Here is a 22,341-nt window from a genome sequence, read left to right on the forward strand (position 1 = left end):
ACTTCTACAATTCTATTATGAGCATATGTTATTTTAGATGTCATCAAGTTCTAATCAAGAAAAGAACTAATAACTAGAGGGAAAACCAAATTTAGGAGATGAATGATATAGAGGATCTTCTTGTCTAAATATACTACTGATCTGAAGGAAAAAGCCAGATTGACAGCTGGTAATCAGAAAGAGGTAAAGTAAAGTACTAGATGGCATCTTTGATGTTGTATTGCTAATAAATTCAGGAGATCCACTGACATTGATACTGTGTGATGAGCAACTAGCTCTGTTTATTTGTGCAGTGAACTTTGCCAGTTGTCACATTACACTTAGCACAGCAAGGAGACTTTCTTGCCTCAAAATCCCACCTGCCCCTAAGCCATCTATCTCCAAGGGAAAAAAGACACTAAGAGCACCTTGAAAACAAAGTAATTGTTTTAATAATTAATGCCCTTTGCTCTTGTCTCTTTTGTACCTTCATGGCATCCTAATGCTCACTCATGCAGCTATTGCCTCCCATGCTCCTCTTAAGCATGTTTTATTCTAATAACATTTCCAAAATACACAGATTGTTTCCCCCCACCAAAACCGGGATGATCTTAAACAGTGTGCAAATCTATGCAGGAATGCCTGCCAAGTTCTAAATCTGAATTTGCAGGAGTAGAAACAACATAAATTCCCAGCTCTGGGCAGACCAAATGGTAGCCAACAGTTCCAGGGAATCAACAAAACTGCTGTGGGTTGAAATCCTCCCTCTTGTGGTCAAGGCTGGGAACAACCAACTTTCCACATTTTCAACATAATGCTGTCCTTATATATAGTAATGTTGACTTCTCATCCCAAACAACTAGAACACTCTAAAGATATGAGAAAAGTTTTGATTGACATTCCCCACTTTAAGAAAAGTATATATGTACTTTCCCATATTATTTAACATTCAAAAGAAAAAAAGAAACATGGTATTCAGAAACACTGGTTTATAAAATGTATAATTTGGAGGAGAATCTTTATTTGACAAAATAATTCATGCAGCCTAGTTAAACAGCAATTTTTCCTACTGAATTCTAAATGTGATTTAATTTACAAAAATTAAATATAACATAGTTATTCAGAAATCTATCCACTGCATACAATAATACTATTCATTCAATGATTAATATATACTCTGTGTGAGACAGTGCTGAAAATGGAAGAGGGAAAAGCACAAATAATATGGTCTCTGCCTTTAATGAGCTTATAACACATTGGGGATAATAGTTGAGTTCATACATCAACTTAGTCAAGTTGTGGTGTCCAGTTATTTAGTTAAGGAACCACTGGCTTGAGTGTTACCATGAAGATATTATATAGATTTAAATGATCAGTCAGTTCATTGCATCTATGGTTGATTATATCTACAATCAATTGAGAAGAATGCCTTTAAGAGAAGTCTCATCCAAGCAGTTGAAGGTATTTATAGAAGTGATCATTTCAGCAGTCAGAAAAGAAAATTTACATCTCTACTTCAGCCAGCCAGCTTCTCTTGGGGAATCTTTCAAAAACTTTCATTGGAGCTCCTAGCTTGCGACCTGCCCTACAGAATTTGGACTTGCTCATCCCCATAGTCATATGAATCAATCCTTATTCTGATAAAGAAATAAAGATATATCTATATCTATATCTATATCTATATCTAAATCTAAATCTATATGTATCTATCTATCTATCTATCTATCCTGTCAGTTCTGTTTCCATAGAGATTGTTTCTGAGTTTTTGGGAATCACGTCTCTAACCTGATTAGATTCAAAGACACTAATGACTTTTTTCCAGCAATCAAGATAGCACACTAATAGTCCATGACATGAGCTGGTAAGAGACATACGCAAAATATTACCCCTGGATATGGCTACCTGAATGCTTATACAACCTATGGCTCTGGGTGAAAGTGTTTTTGACTCCTTGACAGAAATTTGTGGAGTTAAAAAGTATAATGATGTTGACTGGCTGTTCCTAAATGTGCTAGATCCAGCTGTAAAAGAAAGAAATGAGCTCAAGGCTTCAAATTCATAACTTAAGTGCTGCATGGAGGACATGCCACTTTTTAGATGTGCCTTGAAGAAAATTTATTTTGTATAGCCACGAACTTGAGATTTCTGAAAACCAGACCTAGAGTCTCTTTGTGCGAGCAGCTGAATTACAACATAAACTGAATTCCCAACCTTGAAGGTTGTCTTCTGTTGAACTGAGGGCATTTATTAGAAAGGAATGAGGTCCTGAAAACTGGAATAGGGACATACATGTTGATAGTAGCAATGGTTGGGACATTGAAACCTTAGATTTTGCTGAGTCTTTTCTAGATAAACTTGCAATGTTCTGCTCTAGGAATAAGCCTCCAATCTGCCCTCAGGAACCTGCAATCCAACTTTCCTCAAAAGAAATTAATTCTGCTGTGCCTGATAAACCTGTAACCACCTCCCTTAAGGAAAGAACCCTCATACCTCTGTATAAAGAGATTAATCCTGTTTCACCAGATCAAACTGCAATGGAATGCCCTGAGGTAATTATCTTGCAATACACCTCTAATTCTTCTCATGACCCACCCCTACTACCCCTCTTTTCTTCCAAACCTATAACTAGACTAAGTCCCAACAGACTCCAAAAGGTGAGGTATAAAGGTGAGGTATAAAGGAAGAGAGCTATGCTCCAAAAGAACTGCATGCTTTTCCAATTAATATAGCCATAAATCAGGGGATTTTTGTGGGAATGGATATTAAGGGTGTAGGGTAATCATGGAAAGAACATTAAATTGGATCAGGCTGAATTTATAGCAATGAGCTCACTAAGCAGAGATTCTGGATTCAATGCTCAAGCTCCAAGGCTTAGAAAGTGCTCTAATAGTTTGTACCAGTTGTCTGAAGCATGGACCACAACGTGGGCTACACTGCCTGAGGATGAAATGCCAGAACTTCCCTGGTATAATGTAGAATAGGAGATCCAAAGGCTTAGAGAGATTGAAATGGTAGAATGCATTTATCATATAAGACCTGCTTGCCTGCCCCAGGAATGTCCAAAAGACACACTTTCACCAGGACTGTGAAGAATACATTTGTGAGATAACTCCAACTCTAAAGAGTTCTGTGGTTGCTCTTCTCTGTAGGTCAGATATTGCTGTGAGAATCATTGTCACCCAACTTGGATCCTTAAATACATGGGCATGATCAGATACTGAGTTGGCAGGAGCCAAGTGTCAGCACTTAATTGCCAAAGACAAGGTAGATGTGGCTACCATAATGGATGGTAAAGTCAGAGCAGTAATCAGAATAGTTTGATTTACAGAGACATATGGATAGTTGACTTAAGGTACCTAGAAGTAAAATAGATGGGCAGTCTACTAAATTCTTGTTTGATCTGTATAAGCAGAAGAGTTCTAGGTAAAATGAGCAAAATTAAACTTGAATTTCAAAAACAGAGTTATAGCCCCTTAATCAATTCTCAGACATGAGATAGTATACAGAGCCAAAAACCCTTCAATGAAGGAAGGGTTCCTTTGGGGAAGAACCCTGCTTACTGCCAAAAAAGCATACTGTTAATCTTCCTCCCAGCCTTCCTCAGAGATCTATGCCCTTTTACCAGGTAACTGTGCATTGGAGAAAAGGAAACGATCAGACATTTGAGGATTATGAGACACCAGCTTGGAAGAGACATTAATTCCAGGAGACACAAAATGTCACTGTAGTCCAGCAGTCAGAGCAGGAGTTTATGAATGGTCAGGTTCTGAGAAGGGATATGATTGGAAAATTGGTGACAAAAAGGTCTGGGGTAGAGGTATATGGATAGACCTTCCTGAGTTGGCAAAAATTATAGAGATATTTGTGTCCCATGTCAATGCTCACCAGCGGATGACTTCAGCAGAGGAAATTTTTAATATTTAAGGGGATAGGGTGACCTGTTATGTGGATACCACCTGGCCTCTTTCTCCATCCATGCCTATCATTGTCCAATGAGCTCTTGAACAAAGTGATCATGGTAGTAAGGATGGAGGTTATGCATAGGCTTAGCAACATGGACTTCCATTCACCAAGGCTGACATAACTACAGCCACTGCTCAGTGACCAACCTACCAGCAGCAGAGAGAGACCAACACTCAGTTTTCCAAAATAGCACTATTCTCATCTGGTGGCAGATTTATTACATTGGACCACTTTCATCATGGAAGGGGTATTATTTTGTTCTAACTTGATCAGACACGTACTCTGGATATGGGTTTGCATTCCCTGCACACAATGCTTCTGCACCAAAACTACCAACCATGGCCTTACAGAATGCCTTATCCACCATCATGGTATTCCACACAGAATTGTTTCTAATCAAGGAACAGACTACATGACAAATGAACTGTGGGAATGGGTAAATGCTCATGGGATTCACTGGTCTTACCATGTTCCCCATCATCCTGAAGAAACTGAAATTATGGAACAGTGGAATGGACTTTTGAAAACTCAGTTACAGCACCAACTGAGTAGCAATACCTTGCAGGGCTGGGGCAGTGTTCTCCAAGAAGTGGTATATATTCTAAATCAGCATCCACACTATGGAGCTGTTTCTCCCATAGCCAAGATTCATGGGTCCAGGAATCAAGGAGTAGAAATGGGAGAGGCACTACTCACTATTACCCCAAGTGATCCACTAGAAAATTTTTTACTTCCTGGTCATTCAAACTTAATCTCTGCTGGTCTACAGGTTTTAGTTCCAAAAGGAGGTCTTCCACTAGGAAGTACAATAATGACCCTATTAAACTGGAAGCTAAGACTGCCACCTGGTAACATTGGGCTACTCCTGCCTCTGAATCAATAGGCAAAGAAGGGAATTGACCCCGACTATCAATAAGAAATAGGATTGCTATTACACAATGGGAGTAAAGAAGAGTTTTCCTGCAAAACAGGAGATCCCCTATGGTATCTTTTAGCACTACTATGCCTGGCAATTAAAGTTAGTGGAAAACTCCAACAACACAATCCAGGCAGGAATACTAGTTACCCAGAAACTTTAGGAATGAAGGTTTGGGTCATCCCACAAGGCAAAGAACCCTGGCCAGCAGAAATGCTTGCTGAGGATAAAGGAAATATAGAACAAGGAGTGGAAGAAGGTAGTTTATAAATGTTACCTAATGACCTCACCACCAGTTACAGAAATGAGGACTGTAATGATTATGGATATTTCTTCCTTGTTTTGTTATGGGTATGTTTGTATATAAACATAAAGCAAATATCTTTGTTTTCTCCCCTATCTTATCCCCTTAACATATGATGTAAGTTAACTTCATATCACAGTATTTAAGGTATAGGATATCAAGTTTAAGAGAGAATATTATCTGCATTATTCAGGATTATTTAAGGAAATAGAACCACATGAGATAAATAAAAATATTATCAGATTTTTATAAAAATTGTCTCATGGACTGTGGGGATATTCAAGTCCAAATTTTGTAGTACAGGCTGAGAACTGGAAACTCCAATGAGAAGGTTTTTGATGGATCCCCCAGGAGAAGCTGGATGACTGAAGTAGAGATGGAAATTCTCTCTTCTGAAGTTATGATACACAGTTTGGTCAAGGAAGCACTGGCCTGATTGTTACTATGAGAATATTTTATGGATTTAAAGCACCAATAAGTTGATTACATCTATGGTTGATTATACCTAATATCAACTGAGGAAATTGCCTTCAGCAATGCAAGAAGTCTCATGCAATCAGTTGAAGACCTTAGAAATAGAAGTGATGATTTCAGCAGTCAGAAGGGAGAATTTCCATGTCTACTTCAGCCAGCCAGCTTCTCCCAGAGAATTCATCAAAAACCTTTATTAGAGTTTCTAGTTTCTAGAATTTGGACTTGCTCATCCCCATGGTCCCAAGATCCAATTTCTATTTTAAAATCTCATAATATTTACATTATAAACACATATATCTCCTGCCTATTCTGTTTGCCTAGAGATCCCTAACCAATACATCGAGGTTTAGACACAAACAGGGAAATTGTTATATACTTGAAAGATGAAAATGTTGTGAGAATTAAGCTTAGGTGTCTATATCTTTACAGAGAGTCTTGGGGGGAGATGTGTCATTTGTGTTATAAGGATGAGAAAGAGTGAACCACAAAGAGAGGAGTCGGTGGCACTCCACCTGAGGGAACAGCCTCTATATGGACCCAAAGCTGACCAGAGTATGAAATGAAATCTCATATTTAATACTGTGCTTAGCCCCAGAATCTTATAAACTATAGTTTAATGCAGCAAATTCAAGGAATAGGAGGAGTTCAATGTGACTAGAGTAGGATTTTTTAACAGCAACACTGTTGTTTTGCACCAGATCATTCTTTGTTGAGGGGAATCTGTGCAATATTGGATGTTTAGCAGCATCCCTAGTTTCTTAACCACTAGATTCCAGCAGCCCATCTTCAGCTGTGACAACCAAAAATCTGTCCAGGAATTGCCTAATGCCATCTTGCAGAAAAAAAAACACTCCTCAGTGAGAATGACTGGGAGAATGACTGGGCTGGAGCTTATGGACTGCAGTGGTAAAAGTTAAGGCTACAGGTGCAAAGTAGTTCAGTGGTAGAATTCTCACCTGCCATGCAAGAGACCTGGGTTTGATTCCCACCCCACGCACTTCCAAAAAAATTTCAGTAAATGCTGCAATAATAGGATAGTCACATAAAAAAAGAATGAAATGTGACCCACACTACACAGCATACAAAAAAGAAAGAAAAAGTTAAGGCCAAAGGGATATATAGTGGGTCCATTATAAAAGACCTAATAAACTTGATTTAAAAGTTTTTATATTGGTTAATATAGAGGATTTTTAGACAGGAAGTAACATGATCAAACTGGCTTTTTAGGCTAACTCTGGTATGGAAGTTAGGCTAACTTGTATGCAGGAAAAACAGAATGGTGTGTTCAGAGACCAGACGCAATCTTATCCAATTTTCTTCCAGATATCATTGCCTTTGCTTTATTTTCCAAACATGTTATGAAATTACAAAACATAGTCTTCATAAATGACAGCGGTCTGTTTCTGAGAATATCTTTGACTCTGAGTCAACTCAAGAAAGCTCTATTGTGCAGACTTTAATTATACATATGGATCCAAATCCGTGCTTACTGTGCTGTCACTGTGAGTGTATAAACTTGGAATTAGAAAACTTGAGTGGAATCCTAGATCTACAAATTATTTAACTGTGAAACCATGTTGGGCCTTAGTTACCCCGTCCATAAAATATGTGATAATAACACTGAATCAATCAGGCAGGATGCTAATAGGAAGCGGATGGTCCATTCAAATGGCCTTGATGAAAGTTTAATAAAGGTAATATCTTTACAAAAGCATAGTTAGGGAATAATGAATCCCCCAGGGATCATGTAGTATCAAGGTTATTAATTGCAGAGTCCTTTTGCCACCCCAAGGTGTGAAGGGGAAAGGATATGGTCACTTACCAGAACCCTAGGAAGAAACAGAGAGAGTTCTATGTAAAGGAGGTTGTCTTACAAGAACTGTGATGTTAAGTAACCAATTTGTAGTCTGTCCACACTTCCAAAAAGATATCCAGACCTCAATCTCATCTCCCATTGGTGCTTCAAACTCAATCTGAAGCCAGAGGGAAAAGGAGCCTGTTAATGCAATTCCTGTAGGATAACCTTCCTGGGTGAAAGTGGAGTAGAGGAGAGAGTAGGGGTTGGAGAATGGACTCAGAATCGCAAACAGAAGGTACCCAGCACAAAAATGAACCGTGAAGCATGCATGTGAATATATCCAAATAGCGCCTGATATTAATGGGTGCTCAACAAATATTGTGTATGTGTGTGCAAGAGTGTGTAGAGATGACCCATTGCTTCCATGGAGGATACTTCCATGTGGCAGGTAGCACTGCTCAGTAGAAAGAGCCATGGCCTGTGTGCAGGAGGCCAACATCCAACTCCAAGTTCTACTTCTTACAAGTGTGCAATCTTGGGAAAGCCCACTTTCTCTGACCTTCTTTTTTCCCATCTGTAAATCTTGAATATTATTCAAAAATCATCAAAGATTTTATGTATAAAACAGCTCTGCAAACTGTAAAGTGGAACAGAGTTGTAAAGGATTAATTACAGTGTTTTGTCTGTCTTCCTCTTCATTACAATGTCTACTTTGATTGAAGAAATAAGGAGGACAGTGTCCTTTCTTCTGTCCTCAAATTCCTTATCCAATGGATCTGATTCTATTTCTGCAAACAGAGATGATACTCAAGAACCCTAGAGTTAGATCTTTGATATTTACCTTTGATGATAAGCATGGTTTATAACAGTCACGAGCAGAATATGTTCAGTGATGGAACCTAATATCAATATCCAGTCCAGTCATACCCCACATACGAAAAGACTGACAGCACTATTCTGTGAACTTTCAATTTTTGCCTGAGGCTTTCTGTCTCACTCTGCCATACTGTTCTTATCAGTATTACAAAGGACATATTTGCTTTCTCACTCTTAATGATACATAGTTAGTAAAATTCAAATAAAGGTTTTAGTCCTGAGCATAGACAAAGATGTTTGATTTCAGGTATGGCTTTGCAGTGAATGGATTTGTTTGCCTACCACCTTTGCTTTATTCTAGAATACTGTTACACAATAGTATGAGAAGTAGGTCATTAACATGACCAAACATCAAAGTCTATGAATGTAAAGTAAACTTTCTAGAAAAGTCAAGTCAACAAATAAGTTTTCAGAACTTGGTGAACTGATTCACATAGAATCAATCTCTTATGATAATATCAGAAAACAATACCATGAAGTTATCATGCTAGTCCCTCAGAATTGCCCAGAAATTTAGAGTTAGAAAGAAACCTAAAATTTATCTGGATTTAAATATTTTCATTTCTTACTGAGAAACTGAGGTAATATTTTAAGTCCTTGAATGTTTTCTTACTGAAATAATAAAAATAAATTATAAAAATAAACAAAAATAAACACCTTGCTTACCTTTTCTTTCTATTTAGAGTCCTGCTTCCAAAACCAAATTTCATGAAATCAAAAGTGTTCTGGACCAGGTGGTTCAACAGATCTTTAAGTATTTTATTTACATGCCCTATTTTCAATAAAACTTAAGCAGAGTTAGCTATGGAATGAAAATATAAATGAATTGTGACAGTTTGAGACAGCACGTACAATCCACACAGGACATAAAATAAAAATATTTCTTCTTGTAGATGTGACTAAGAACAAAAAAAGAATCAAAAGGGGGGAACTCATTTAACACTACATTTGTGCACAGTAGAATCTAGCATCACTTCGATTAATTCATTGCCTCTGGGATTCAATCCCATATACTTTTGCAGCTCTCATTGTTAAAATGAGCCTATATAATGTCTCAGTGGCTGACACACCAGTTTATGGAGACTTGGGCCAATTCTCAGTCGAATATGCTCTTCCTAGGAGGCTACATTATTTGTAGTATTAGTTTCCAAACCATTAGGGCAGATTACCATGTGTTCTTGTTTGCTAGCTGCCGGAATGCAACACAGCAGATATGGATTGGCTTTTAATAAAAGGGGGTTTACTTTGTTAGTTCTTCAGAGGAAAGGCAGCTAACTTTCCACTGAGGTTCTTTCTTATGTGGGAAGGCACAGGATGGTCTCTACTGGCCTTCTCTCCAGGTCCCTGGCTTCCAACAACTTTCCCCAGGGCCTGGGCTGAGCTGCGAGTGCTGAAATGCAGAATGCTGAGCTGCATGGGCTGTGCTATGTTGTGGTCTCTCATTTAAGCACCAGCCAATTAAGTCAAACGTCCTTCATTGCAGCAGGCACGCCTCCTAGCCAACTGCAGATGTAATTAGCAACAGATGAGGTTCACGTACCATTTGCTCATGTCCACAGCAACAGAACTAGGTGCCTTCACCTGGCCAAGTTGACAACTGAATCTAACTACCACGCCTGTAAATACTTGAATATACTCAGTCAACTCATAGCTTTCAAATACTTATATGTTTTCTAGGAACTGTTCCAGACACTGAGCATCTAGCAGTGGATAAAACAAATTTCTTGCCTTCATGGAGCTTCCATTTTAGTTCAAGTCACCTGGAGTAATGGCTGAATAAACTTGTTATTCCTAGTCATATGAATAGCAAATTGCTATTGTAATACGTTTGGAGGAAATAAAAAAACACACCCATCATTTCACTGCATATGTAGCAGTGACATATCTCAGATTTCCCCTATCCTAAGCCTTCTAGCAATATCGTTTTACATTAACTATCTAGAAGAGCCAAGCACCAAATAATTTTATCAAAGTATAAGCCATGGCCATGGGGAGCTCAACAATTACATCGCAATTCTTTTGTCTTGTGTCACTAAAGGTGGAGTGGATCCTAAGCCCATACTGCCGAAGATATTAGGATCCTGGGGTGGATACTAGGCAAAGCCCAATGTTGTGCTTAGTTCTCCTGGCAGATGGCCAGCACGCATCAAACACAGGCCACTACTGGAGCAACAATGGGGGGCACAGTTAAAGTCAAGCCATAAACACTTCTACTTTTCAGGGCTCCATTTCCCTGCAAACAGAAAGCTGTTTCATAGGCAAAGTATATTGTAATTTATATTACCAGCCCACATCTGATGAGTTTATAAGTCTGCAGGGAACAGGTTATCTGGCTCTGTCCCCACACTTGGTTTGCCAAAACTGCATGTGAGGCACACCAGTCAGAGAGACGTTGCTACAGCTTAGAAGAGTGGGCCAAGAATAGCACAGGAGCAGAAGAGGGAAGTGCATAGTACATGGCAGCATTTTTCCCCAAGTTGTCTTTCTGGAGGTGTCTTTATGACTCATTGATACTGTTCAGTAGTCCTTGAGCCAACAATTAATTATATTATAATGTACTAGATAATTAGGAGTGTATCTGAAGAAAGGGCGGACAGTTTCTGATAAAAATAAAAGTCCCCTCATCTTATTGTTCCACCCCCAAAATGTTTCTGATTTCTTGTTTATTTCTCTAACTGGCAAAAGGTATCTTTATTTTTCTTCAGTTTATTTTCCTTTTCATTTTTTCTTTTTTATTTTCCTCCTAAACATGGGCTAGAGCCATTTTTCTAAAACAAATCCAGTCATGCATGCCACTTTTTTGGGGGGGAGGTGCATGGTCGGGGAATCAAACCCAGGTCCCTGCATGGAAGGTGAGCACTCTACCACTGAACCACCTGTGCACCCTGCAAGCCATTTTTAAGTTAAGTCCTTTCAGTGGCACCATAGCACCTACTCTGCAATGCTGCATTCTAAATCTTAGATGATCTGGCCCTAGTTACTATCTCTGTCCCCACTGTGCTCTTTCACTTTTGCAACTCTTAGGATACACCCTGCCTCTGTGACTTAGCTCATGCTCTTCCCTTTGTGTGAAATGCCCTCTACTCCTTTGGAACCTGGCAACCCCCCACCTATCTGCTAAGGGAAACAAGGGTCATTGCCTCTGCCTTCAAACGGAATGTGAATCTGCTCAGTTCACATTTTCCATGTCCTCCCCCTCATCCCAAGACCCCATCCTCTTTCTTATAATGAGGTTTCTACAGTAGTCTCCAGATTTCTCCCCCTACTTCCATTCTTTCCCCTCTATACTCTGTTCTCCACAATGCAGCAGAGTGATGACTTCCTTCCCTTTTACACCTTCCCATGCCTTCCCATTGTTAGACTTTATGGACACTCCTTGTCTAGGGTCACAGAGCCCCACGATTTGCTCCCTCTCGATAGGGTGATGGCATGTCCAGGTTTGTACCATTTTACTCCCATTGTCCTGATATAATTATTACTAGCAGCACCTTTCACTCTCAAAAGTGTGCCAGGTTGGACTTAAAGCCACCTGGTCATCCTACTTCTATTAACTCATCTTAACCCATCTTCTATTCTTCCCTACTTGTCCATTACAGCCCAGCACACTGGCCTCCCTTTGTTTCCTTGAACACAAAGACATCAATTCATTCTTGGATTCAAGTATTCAGAGTGGAACTACCTGCTCCTCATCATCCTGAATGGCTGACTCCTCCTTCAGGCCCCAGCCCAAAGAGCTTAAGTATCACCTTCTCAGAGAGACCTTCTCCATCACCCTAACTGTACCCCCCTCCCCACCAGGGACATTCTATCAGATCGGCCCATTTGTTCTGCATTTAAATATCTGATATATTCTGCCTCATATGTTTCTCTGACTTCTCCTACTAGAATATAAGTTTGAATAGAAGGCATATAATATAAGAATATAAGGCATATTGTTTGCCACTATATGCCTATTTTCCAGAGGAGTACCTGGCACATAGTAAATACTAAATAAAATAGATGGTGTACAAACAGAAAAACAGAGGAGCATCTTTTATACAAAGTCTATCATGTCCACCTGCACTCCCTTTCCAGGTAAGACTGAGCACCCCTTCTCCCTGGCCCCATCTTACTTGGTACAAACATGTCACCGGCAGGGTTTGCAGGACTGTTCCTGCATGTGTGTGCATTTATTTCGAATTACATATTTGTTTTATCTGTGAGTTAACCTCAAGGTCAAATCTATTTCTAGTTTATTTTGTTCTGGTTTGGTTGTGGTTTTAAACTTTTTTATTTTGAACCATTTTAGTCTTAACAGGAGCAAAAATTGTTAGAATTCTCTTATATCTCTCCTTCCTCTGCTTTCCCCTCAAGCTGATATCTTATATAACCACAGTAGAAAAATAATATTTGTACAATACTGTTAAATGAATTACAGATCTTATATAAATTCCACCAATTTTTCCACATTTTTCCCTATTCCAGGATCCCATGTGGCATTTAGCTTTTATTTCTTCTTAGACTCCTCCAACCTATTACAGTTCTTCAGTCTTTCTGATATTTTTAAGGAGTAGTCATCAGATGTTTTATTAAATATCTCAATTTTGATTTTTTTCAATGTTTTCTCAAGATTAGAGTGAAATTATGAATTTTTGGCAAGAATACCATGAAAATTACATTGTGTCCACCTTAGTGCATTATATTGTGGGGTTCCTGATGTTGGTATGTCTCATGCATTAGTTTGCAAGCTGCTGGAATGTAATATACCAGAATTGAAATGGCTTTTATAAAGGGAATTGATTAAGTTACAAGTTTACAGTTCTAAGCATATAAAACTGTCCAAACCAAGGCATCCAGGGAAAATGCCTTAATTCAAGGAAGGTTGATGGGTCTACAATACCTCTGTCGGCTGGGAAGTCATGTGGCTGGCATCTACTGGTCCTTTACTCCTGGGCTCTGTTGTTCTCAGCCTCTGCTATAAGTGGGAGGTCCTCTCTTTCTTTCTCCAGGGCTGGTTTTCATCTCTTGACTTCCCTTAGCTCTCTCAGTTTCTGGCTTGCTTAATGTCTCATGGCAACATCTGCTGGGCTCCAAGCATCTCCAAATATTTGTGTCTCTATTCTCCAAGTGTTGGCATCAGTGTCAGCTCTGCTTCCTCCAAAATGTTTCCTCTTTTAAAAGACTCTGGTAAACTAATCAAGACCCAGCCTGAATGGGTGGATTCACATCTCCATCTATTCAAAAGGTCACACCCACAATTGGGCACAATACTCTCTGGGGAGATAATCTAAGCAAGCATTTCTACCCTATAGTATTAAATTAGGATTGAAATATGGCTTTTCTGGGGTATATAATATTTTCAAACCAGCACATTCAACCCTCTGGACCCCAAAAAAGACACATTTTTTTCCATATGGAAAATGCATTCATTCCATCACAATATCACAAAAGAACCATTTTTTAAACCATTTAAACCATTTCAGTAACAATACAACTATAATATGAAGTTAAAATCAGTACAAAATCTCATCAAAATCAGCTATAGGCATAGTCTGTTCTAAGGCAAAAATTCTCCTCTGGCTGTGGACCTGTAAAGCTCAAAACAAATCATCTGCTGCCAATATACAAAGGAAGAATAGTTATTGGATACATATCCTCACTTTCACAGGGAGAAATTGGAAGGAACACAAGGGTCACCAGATCCAAATAGTTCTAGAAACCTGCAGGGCAAACTCCATTAGATTTCAAAGTCTGAGAGTCATTTTTTCTCAGGGCTTTAGAAAGCCATTGTCCTACCCTTTCCAAAGGCTTACACAGTGATCCAGTTCTCTCTGAGTGCAACATTGGGGGACATTGAGGAAAGTACCTTTTTTCTCGGCTCTACCCTCTCCACACACTGGGCTGCACCCAGGCTCTCTGCCAACTCCAGGGCATATGCTCAACTCCTCCAGAACAATGGGTGACAGCCAGGCTCTTCCCAATCCCCAAGGAGTATACTTCACCCTCTTCAAGGCATAAGGTGGCACAATGCTTCCTGAGCAACTAGGTAAAAGGCCCACCCTCTACCTTTGGGGCAAACTCACCCTCTCCAACTGCTTAGTGGATCTGCTTTCCTGGCCTGAGGTTTCATGACTTCAGAGTTTAGCTTCCATGGTTCTGCCTCTGAACTTATTTTTCCTCCAATTTCTGTCCCTTTTAGTCCAGTGGTTTCGTTTATACAGGTCTCATAAAACTCTTGTTGGTTTTCTAGGCAGTACACTAGGATCATGCCCATTAGACAAAAGGACTTTCCACAAATCCTTCCTGGATAACTCCATCTCCAATCCTGGCTTTTTTGAAATGGCTGACTGGTTCCATGTTTGGTTAAATCCTCATGTGGGGCACTATTCTCTGGGGCCTCTCTTTCTGGGAGACCAGAATTTTCCAACCATCAATCTCTCATTTCTTTGTACTGAAGAGTTCAGGTTTTAGCTTATCTCTTTCCAGTCACATTTTACTATATGCTGCAAGGAGAAGCCAGGCTACCTTTTCCACATTTAGTTTGGAGATTTTCTCAGCTAAATATCCTGGGTCATCATCTTTAAATTCTAACTTCTATCCAACAGCCATACTGAATTTGGCCAATTATTTGCAATGTTAAAATGAGGGTTGCTTTCCTTCCAGTTTGCAATAACACATGCATCATTTCTGTCTAAGGCCTTATCAGACGTATCATTAGAGTCTACATTTCTATCAACAGTCTCTTCAAGACATTCAAAGCCTTCTCTATCAAGCTCCTCACAACTCTTCCAGAACCTTCCCCCATCCATTTGAAAAAACATCCCAACATACTTGGCATTTGCAAGTTGCAGCATCACCCCACTCTTGGTATGAAAATGTTTATTAGTTTGCAAGTTGACAAAATGTAATACACCAATGGTTTTCATAAAGGGAATTTAATAAGTTACAAGTTTACAGTTCTAAGCCTATAAGAATGTCCAACTGTGGCATTCACAGAAAGACACCTTAATTCAAGGAAGGCAGATGGGTCATGAACACCTCTATCAGCTGAGTAGTCATGCAGCTGGCATCTGCTGGTCCCTTGCTTCTGGGCTCCAATGTTTTTAGCCTCTGCTCCTGTTGGGGCTTCTCACTTTGCTTCTCCAGGGCTGGTTTTCATCTCTTGGTTTCCCTTGGCTCTCCAGGTTCTGGCTTGCTTAATATCTCATGGCCACGCCTGCTGGGTTCCAAGCATCTCCAAATAGGCATGTCTCTATTCTCCAAGAGTCAGCATCTGTGTCAGCTCTGCTCTATCCAAAATGTTTCCTCTTTGGTCACACCCACAATTGGATGCCCTGCATCTCTGCAGAGATAAGCCAGTTAAAATTTCTACCCTACAGTATTGAATTAGGATTAAAACATGGTATCATTGCTTGAGCAAATCAGCACATTTCCTGGTACCTGGTATACAGCTATTGTTCTGGTAAATTTTTTTTTCTTTTTTTCCTCAGTAACTGTCAGATATAAACAATTTGCATTCACTGTCAAGGCCAGCAGTATACCATCACTGTCCTGTCTCAGGGCCATGTCAACTCTTCAGCCTTATATCACAATCTTGTATGCAGGAAACTTGATCTTTTCTTCCTAGCACAAGACATCATACTGGTCCATTATATGGATGATATCATGTTGATTGGACCTAGTAAGCAGAAGTAGGAACTACTCTACACTTATTGGTAAGGCACTTGCATGTCAGGAGATGGGAGATAAATCCAACAAAAATACAGTGGACTTCCACCTCAGCGAAATTTCTAGGTGTCCAGTAGTGTGGGGCATGTTGAGATAGCCTTCTAAGGTGAAGGATAAGCTGTTGAATCTGGCCCCTCCTACAACTGAAAAAGAGGCACCATGCCTAGTTTGCCTCTCTGGATTTTGGAGACAACATATTCCCCATTTGGGTGTGCTACTCTGGCCCATTTACCAGTGACCAGAAAAACTGCTAGTTTTGAGTAGGGGCCAGAACAAGCTGTGCAACTTCTCTGCCACTTCGGTCATATGATTGGCAGATCAAATGATGCTGGAAATCTCATGGCAAATAGGAATACTGCCTGGAGCCTTTGGCAGGTCCCTATAGGAATACAACAATGAAGACCCTTTGGATTTTGGAGTAAAGCCAAGGTCAAAGGACACTCAGGAGCTGTTCTCTGGGCCAGCACCCCCAAGCCTGGTGGCCGGGACTCATCACACACGCAGGGCGCCACCCTAACCACAGCCAGGCCCATCGGCCCTGCTTGGTGATTGTGCTGGCTTGAAGCTATCAGGTACCCAGAAAAGCCATGTTTTAATCTTGATCCAATCTTGTGGGGCCAGACCCATTGTTTAGAGTGGGAAACTTTGATTGGACTGGTTCCATGGAGATATGACACATCCAGTTGTGGTGTGACCTTCAGGTTAAATTCCTTCCGTGGAAATACAATCCACTCAATTGTGGGTATGACCTTTTGCTTAGAAGGAGCTGTGACTCCACCCATTCAAGGTGGGTCTTGATTAGTTCACTGGAGCCCTTCAAAGGAGGAGACATTTTGGAGAAACCTCAGCTTCAGACACTTGGAGAGCAGTTGTTTGAGAGCTGACAGAGGCATGATGTCTGGAGATGCCTGGAGTGGGACAGGGAGAGCAGATGCCTAGACATAGGCAGAGCCCAGCTGACATGGCCATGTGCCTCCCGTGAGATGCTAAAGCAAGCCAGAACTCCGAGCTGTGTCCCGGAAGAGCTAAGTGAAGCCTTAGAGAAGAAGCCACTGGCATCAGAAGCTGGAAGCAATGGAACTGGGAAAAGGACCAGCAGACACTGGCCATGTGCCTTCCCATGTGCTGACGTGGGCCTCTCCTGAGTCAAGGCATCTTTCCCTGGATGTGTCCCAGGACAGGGGCCTCTCACCCACAGGAGAGGCCACATGACTCTAAGAGCACACGCTCCTTCCCCTCCCCCTCCTCCCTCGCAGGAGAGAAAGGGCACCGCATGGGACCAGACAGGCAGACAAGGGCAGCTTTGTGGTCTAGGGCAGGCTGGAAGCCCCAGTGTGCACTTCCGCCCCAGTGCTGGGATGCCTGGGAGCTGCGGGGTGGCTGGTGTGCTGCCCACCCACAGGCGGGGGACACCGTGAGCCACTGGCCATGCTCTCAGGTCTCTCTGCTGCTGCTTCCCTGGGGCGGCCTTTGGTCCCCTCAGCCAGCACGGAGGACCTGCTGTTCAGTATGCGTAAAACCACCTGCAGGCCAACTCCACCTCCCTTTCCCCCGGTTTCACTTCCTCCACATTGCCCAGTGTCCTGTCCTTCTTCAACCCCTTGCCTGAGTTTCCCTAAGTGTCATGATCCTCTTTGGATCAGGACAAGGTTTTAAGAAGAAAACCATGGCCCCCTAAACTGAGTGCTGTGAACACAGGGGTTTTGTTGTGGGCCAGGCGGTCAGTGGCAAATGAGGTGGACATGCCCGACATGTGGCTGAGGGACCCGGGGCCTGGGGGCCTCTGCTCCCACCACTTCTGCTGGGAGGAAACGGGGAGCCCAAGCTCAGAACCAGGAAGGCTGCAGGGAAGGTGAGTGAGTGCTGTCTCCTTAGGGCACCAGCGGGGTTTATATCTGCAGCTGCCATAGCACCATCAACCTCCCAGGACATGGGGCTGGATGTTGGTCAGTTTCTGAATGTTGGTTAGGAAGGAGGCACAGGAGTGGATGGCAAGGGCTCTGCACAGGCTGGAGGTGATGCTGTGCAGCCTCGGAGTTGGTGACGCCGAGGCGGGTGAGTGTGTGCACACAAGATGGACAAGTGGACAGGCAGACAGGTGACAGAGGGGCCAGGAGGTCAAGTTAGAAGCCGGTTTGTGGATCCAGTTGGCTCAGTGTCTCTCCTCACTTCCTCTGTCTCAACTCCTCTCTCACATACAGGAAATTGTTTTGCTCATCGCTTTTCACCGAGTTCAATTCCTGTGGAAAACCACTTCTATTTTAGTGCTCGTGCTTAGCCTCATTCCCTGAAGGGGCTTCCATACTGTGGAGTGGCCTGGGGTCTCTGAAATGGGTGGAATTTACCCTGGAGCTCCACCCAGGTCTGGAGAAAATGGGCCCAAACAAAACCCAACCTCGGGACCCTGCTGCAGGTGGGAGACAGCCCAGCTTCCCAGGCCTCCCTGTTTGGTCAGGAATTCAGAAGTGGGGTCCCCGAGCTGAGCTCCCCTCGGCCGCTGCTGTCTGAACTGCATCAGGTGGTGGTTCTAAAGGATGTCCCCTGTCACCTTGACTTACCAGGAATGGAAAAATGGACACTATTAAATACAGCAGCTGCTGGACACGCTGCTGCCCATGATGCTGCCTCGGGGTTGGGGAGACACTGGAGTGGCCAGGGAGCCCCTGCCCGCTGCGTCCGGCCACCCATACACTGAGGGGCCAGCACCCGGCACGGTGCCCTCAGCAATGGCCAACTTTCTCGCACTTCAAAGATTTTTCAAAAGACCTAATAAAGCTGTTTCCTGCTTTTTGATGTGTTTAAGTCAAAGAACATCATCTTGTTAGAAGAGCGAAAGCCCTGGGAATCAGGAACAGGTTTTAGTGAAAAGCAAGATTCTCTGTGATTTACAGCCCTAGCTACAAGAATAAAAAAGCTTTAACATGATCTAAATATGTGTATCAGTTGCCTTTTAATTATGGCAAAAAGGGGAAAAATGGTTTCATTTGCTCAAAGAAGGGTAAAATGTTCCGGGGACTTTAAAAAGCAGCCCGGCCATCTCTCCAGCTGGTTAGCCTCTTGCTGCCCAGCTCCCCTGCACCAGGTAAGACCCTCAACCCCTGACCTACTGGGACATATGACCAAGGGAGACAAAGGCTCCAGGGCCCCTTGGACCCCCACCAGCTCCCACAGAGTAGGCCTATGAAGAGCGGGGGCAGGGTGCCTGGGGGCTCTGGGGCACACAGGCTGTGTGGCTCCCCCATCCCTTATCCCCTGCAGTGGTGGGTGCCCCCCACTGTATGTGCCCCACACGGGGGTGGCGATAGGCTCAAGGTCCCCAGTACTCCTCCCTGATGCTAGACCAAGCACCACCCGCCTGGATGCTGGGTTTGGCCACCTGGTCTGGGACGCCGGGGTAGAGGTGCTCGGTGCCCCTCAGTGCCACCCACTGCCCGCCCATGTCCCTGGGCTCTTGCTGCCACACACCATTCTCAGGGCCATTCTAGAGAAGGCCAGGATTTAACAGACAACTGGAGGTGCCTGTGTGCAGCTCCCTTTCTGTCTTCTTGTAGGGTCCCTGTCCTGGCCCTGAGGCGGCTGTTTCCCTGGCAGGGGCCTAGCGCTCTGGGCACCGCCCTCTGCTCACACATCGGGGCCTGAGCAGGTCCCTTCGCCAGTGGTCCTGGACCTGCAGCTGGGGCTCCCCAAGGACCCCATTCTCTGGGGTTCTGGGGCCTCCCCACCTTCTCCTCCTCCACAGGGGTGTGAGCAGAGCACTGGGCACAGACTTGGCCCTCTCCTACCCACCAGCACTGCCCACTGCTCCTGGGTGCAGAGGCCACTGGGTGGCCACCACCTTGATGCCCCTCCAGGTGCCCACCCCATGGGCCACCTCTGTGGCTTCAGTCCCTGCCTGCTTCCTTGGGGCCCCACAGTGCCCTGTGCCTACCATATGGGGTGGGGGATGCATTGGATGTGGCCCACCTGCCCCTTCGGGGTCATCCTGGGAATCGGCCACTAGAGAAAGGGTCACGGTGCCCCTCCCGCCATGCCCGGGCTGGTCAGCCCCCAGGCGTCCTGAGGCTCAGCAGGCCAACTGTCCCAAGGCTTCGGGGCCCCCTTCTCCCGGCCTGCCTCCTCGCCTGCTGCTGCTCTGGCCGTGGCCGCCCCGGCTTTCTGGGAGGAAAGCCTTCCCCTTCTCTCTATGAACACACGTGGGTCTGATCCGCTGAGGGCACTGAGCATCCCCAAGTCCTCTCCCCTCAGCTCGGGGCCCCTGTGGGGCAGCCCTCGGGGAGGGTCAGCAGCTCCTGCCTCCTCCATCAGTCAGGCACTGCCGCTGCGTGGCCAGCAGTCAGGGAGTGACCAAGGCCTCAGGGCCAAGAACCATTTGGCAGGAACCCACGCGGCCCCTTGGATGGCTGCCACCCCTCACTGTGTCCATGCACAAGTGTCCGCAGGCCAGTGCTGGGGCCCGGACCCCTGGCTAGGCCTCAGAACCCAATGGAGTCATTCCAGGAAGGCAAAGCAGACTGGTTTCAGGTGCCGCCTTGTGAGGTGTCAGCACACAGGGATTGGTGGGCTGTGGTGGGGTGGGTGGGGCCCCGGGGACACCCCCAGACCAGGCACAGCCGGCAAGCAGGAGCAGGCAGGCCCTGGCCATGGGCTCTGATGCCTGACAGCCTAAGTTCCTGGGAAAGGGGTCGCCCTTGGGTGATCTCTGCTGCTTCCCCCCACATCTGGGACTGAAGACGGAACCCAGTGGGGATGAGCCCTACTGCTCAGGTGGGGTGGCCTCAGGCCACAGCACAGACAGCAGTTGCTCCGAGAGTCAGAGCCGGTGTCAGGGGCCGGATCTGCTGGCTCCCCATATGCTTGGCCCCACAGCAGCTTGACAGGACAGGTCTGCATGCCCCATGCTGCCCACTCACAGGACCTGGGGCCGCAAGGGCTTCACAAGCAGCACCCCAGCACTTGCTGGCCACCCTCTAGAGGCTGTGTCCAGGCCCGACCCTGGGCTTTTACTGAAATGCTTTCACTAGAGAAGGTGTGGGCTCACAGAAAAACCCCACATCAACACGGGGTTCTGGGGCCCCACATAGTGCCCACATTTTTGGTGGGTGTGGAACTGATGAAGGATCATTAAAATAGTACTATTATCTACAGCGCAGAGTTTACGGGAGGTGTGTGTCTCCCCATTGTTAACACCTCATGTTGGTGTCATACGTTTGCTCTAGCTCATGAAAGAACATTCTGGTCCCTGCAGCCCACCGTCTATGGTGAGGGCACTGCACAATGCAGTCCTGCACGGCGCCCGTCTGTCTCAATCCTGCAGCCTGTGTGGCCTGCAGCTTTGTCTTCAACCACATCCACCTGACTCGCCCCAGGCATTTCCCGCCTTTCCTGCCAGCCTGCACAGGCATCTGGACGAGCTCAGCATCAACTCCCTGTACCCCAAGACACTGGATTTTAACTCTTGCCTCTCATCTTGCATTTTCCAGAGTGACAGCTACAAGCCAAGCCCAGCGATCGATGCACTTACCCCCAGGAGCCCATCATCTCACCTCCCAGCTGCTCCTTCCCTGGGTGCCCCCATCTCCTGGCTGTCCCAGCATGAGTGTGAGCCGACTGCTGGGCCAGCCTGTGCTGCCAGCAGACTTCTCCACCATCACCACTGCCTCCTGTCCCTCCACCTGACATAGGAAGGGAGACGCCCTCATGTTCCTCAAGAGGGTGAGAGCCTGAGAGGGAGTGGGATCCACAGCCTGCAGGGCTTCATGTCCACCTCGGGTCACAAAGGGCTGCCATGGCCACCAGTGGGGTCGGGCTCACCACAGGTGAAGGGGCTGGGCCAACTTAAATGCTGACTTCTCTGTCTTCTCCACTCTGGGAGGTTTCCCGCAATCTGAACACTTTTTAAATCAGCGTGGTGGGACTTTGGACCCTTCCAGAAGTAGGTGGAGCTCCATTTTCCTTATCCTGAAAATGGGGTGCTGTCTCCAGGGAGCTCACCCCAGCAGGCAGGTGAGAGTGCAGCAAGAGGATATGTTTGAGGGTTGCTGTGAGCCACCCAGAAATCAGCAAGTCACAAGCTGGGGTGACAGGCACAGGATGGCGACACCCCTCTGAACCCTGTTACTCCGATCCTGGGGAACAGCAAAGGGACAGTGACATCCTGCTGAAGCCCTGAGTCTGTCCTCCAGGTCTCCTGTCCCCCAGCCCTGGCCTGCTGAGGCCTGCAGCACAGGCCAGGTGCCTCCCTGACTGCCCTGGGTGCCCACGGGCCATGGTGCTGCCTGGCCACGAGCCTAGACCCTGGACCCTGACATGTCACCTGGGAGCTCA

At 44.6% G+C, this 22,341-nt stretch overlaps 1 protein-coding gene across 1 annotated transcript in view; it reads right to left on the bottom strand.

Annotated features, from left to right (window-relative positions):
* The window catches only part of LOC143651861 (neurexin-3-like), a 29,912-nt gene extending 7,796 nt beyond the window's left edge, over positions 1-22,116 (bottom strand). The window contains exon 1 of the mRNA XM_077122685.1: positions 21,561-22,116. Within this exon, the coding sequence (XP_076978800.1) occupies positions 21,561-21,696 (136 nt within the window). The 5' untranslated portion in view covers positions 21,697-22,116. The remainder of the gene's footprint in view (positions 1-21,560) is intronic.
* Positions 22,117-22,341: the final 225 nt, after the last annotated feature.

Source organism: Tamandua tetradactyla, chromosome 12 (assembly GCF_023851605.1).
Source record: "Tamandua tetradactyla isolate mTamTet1 chromosome 12, mTamTet1.pri, whole genome shotgun sequence".
In the NCBI taxonomy this organism is placed as follows: Eukaryota; Metazoa; Chordata; class Mammalia; order Pilosa; family Myrmecophagidae; genus Tamandua; species Tamandua tetradactyla.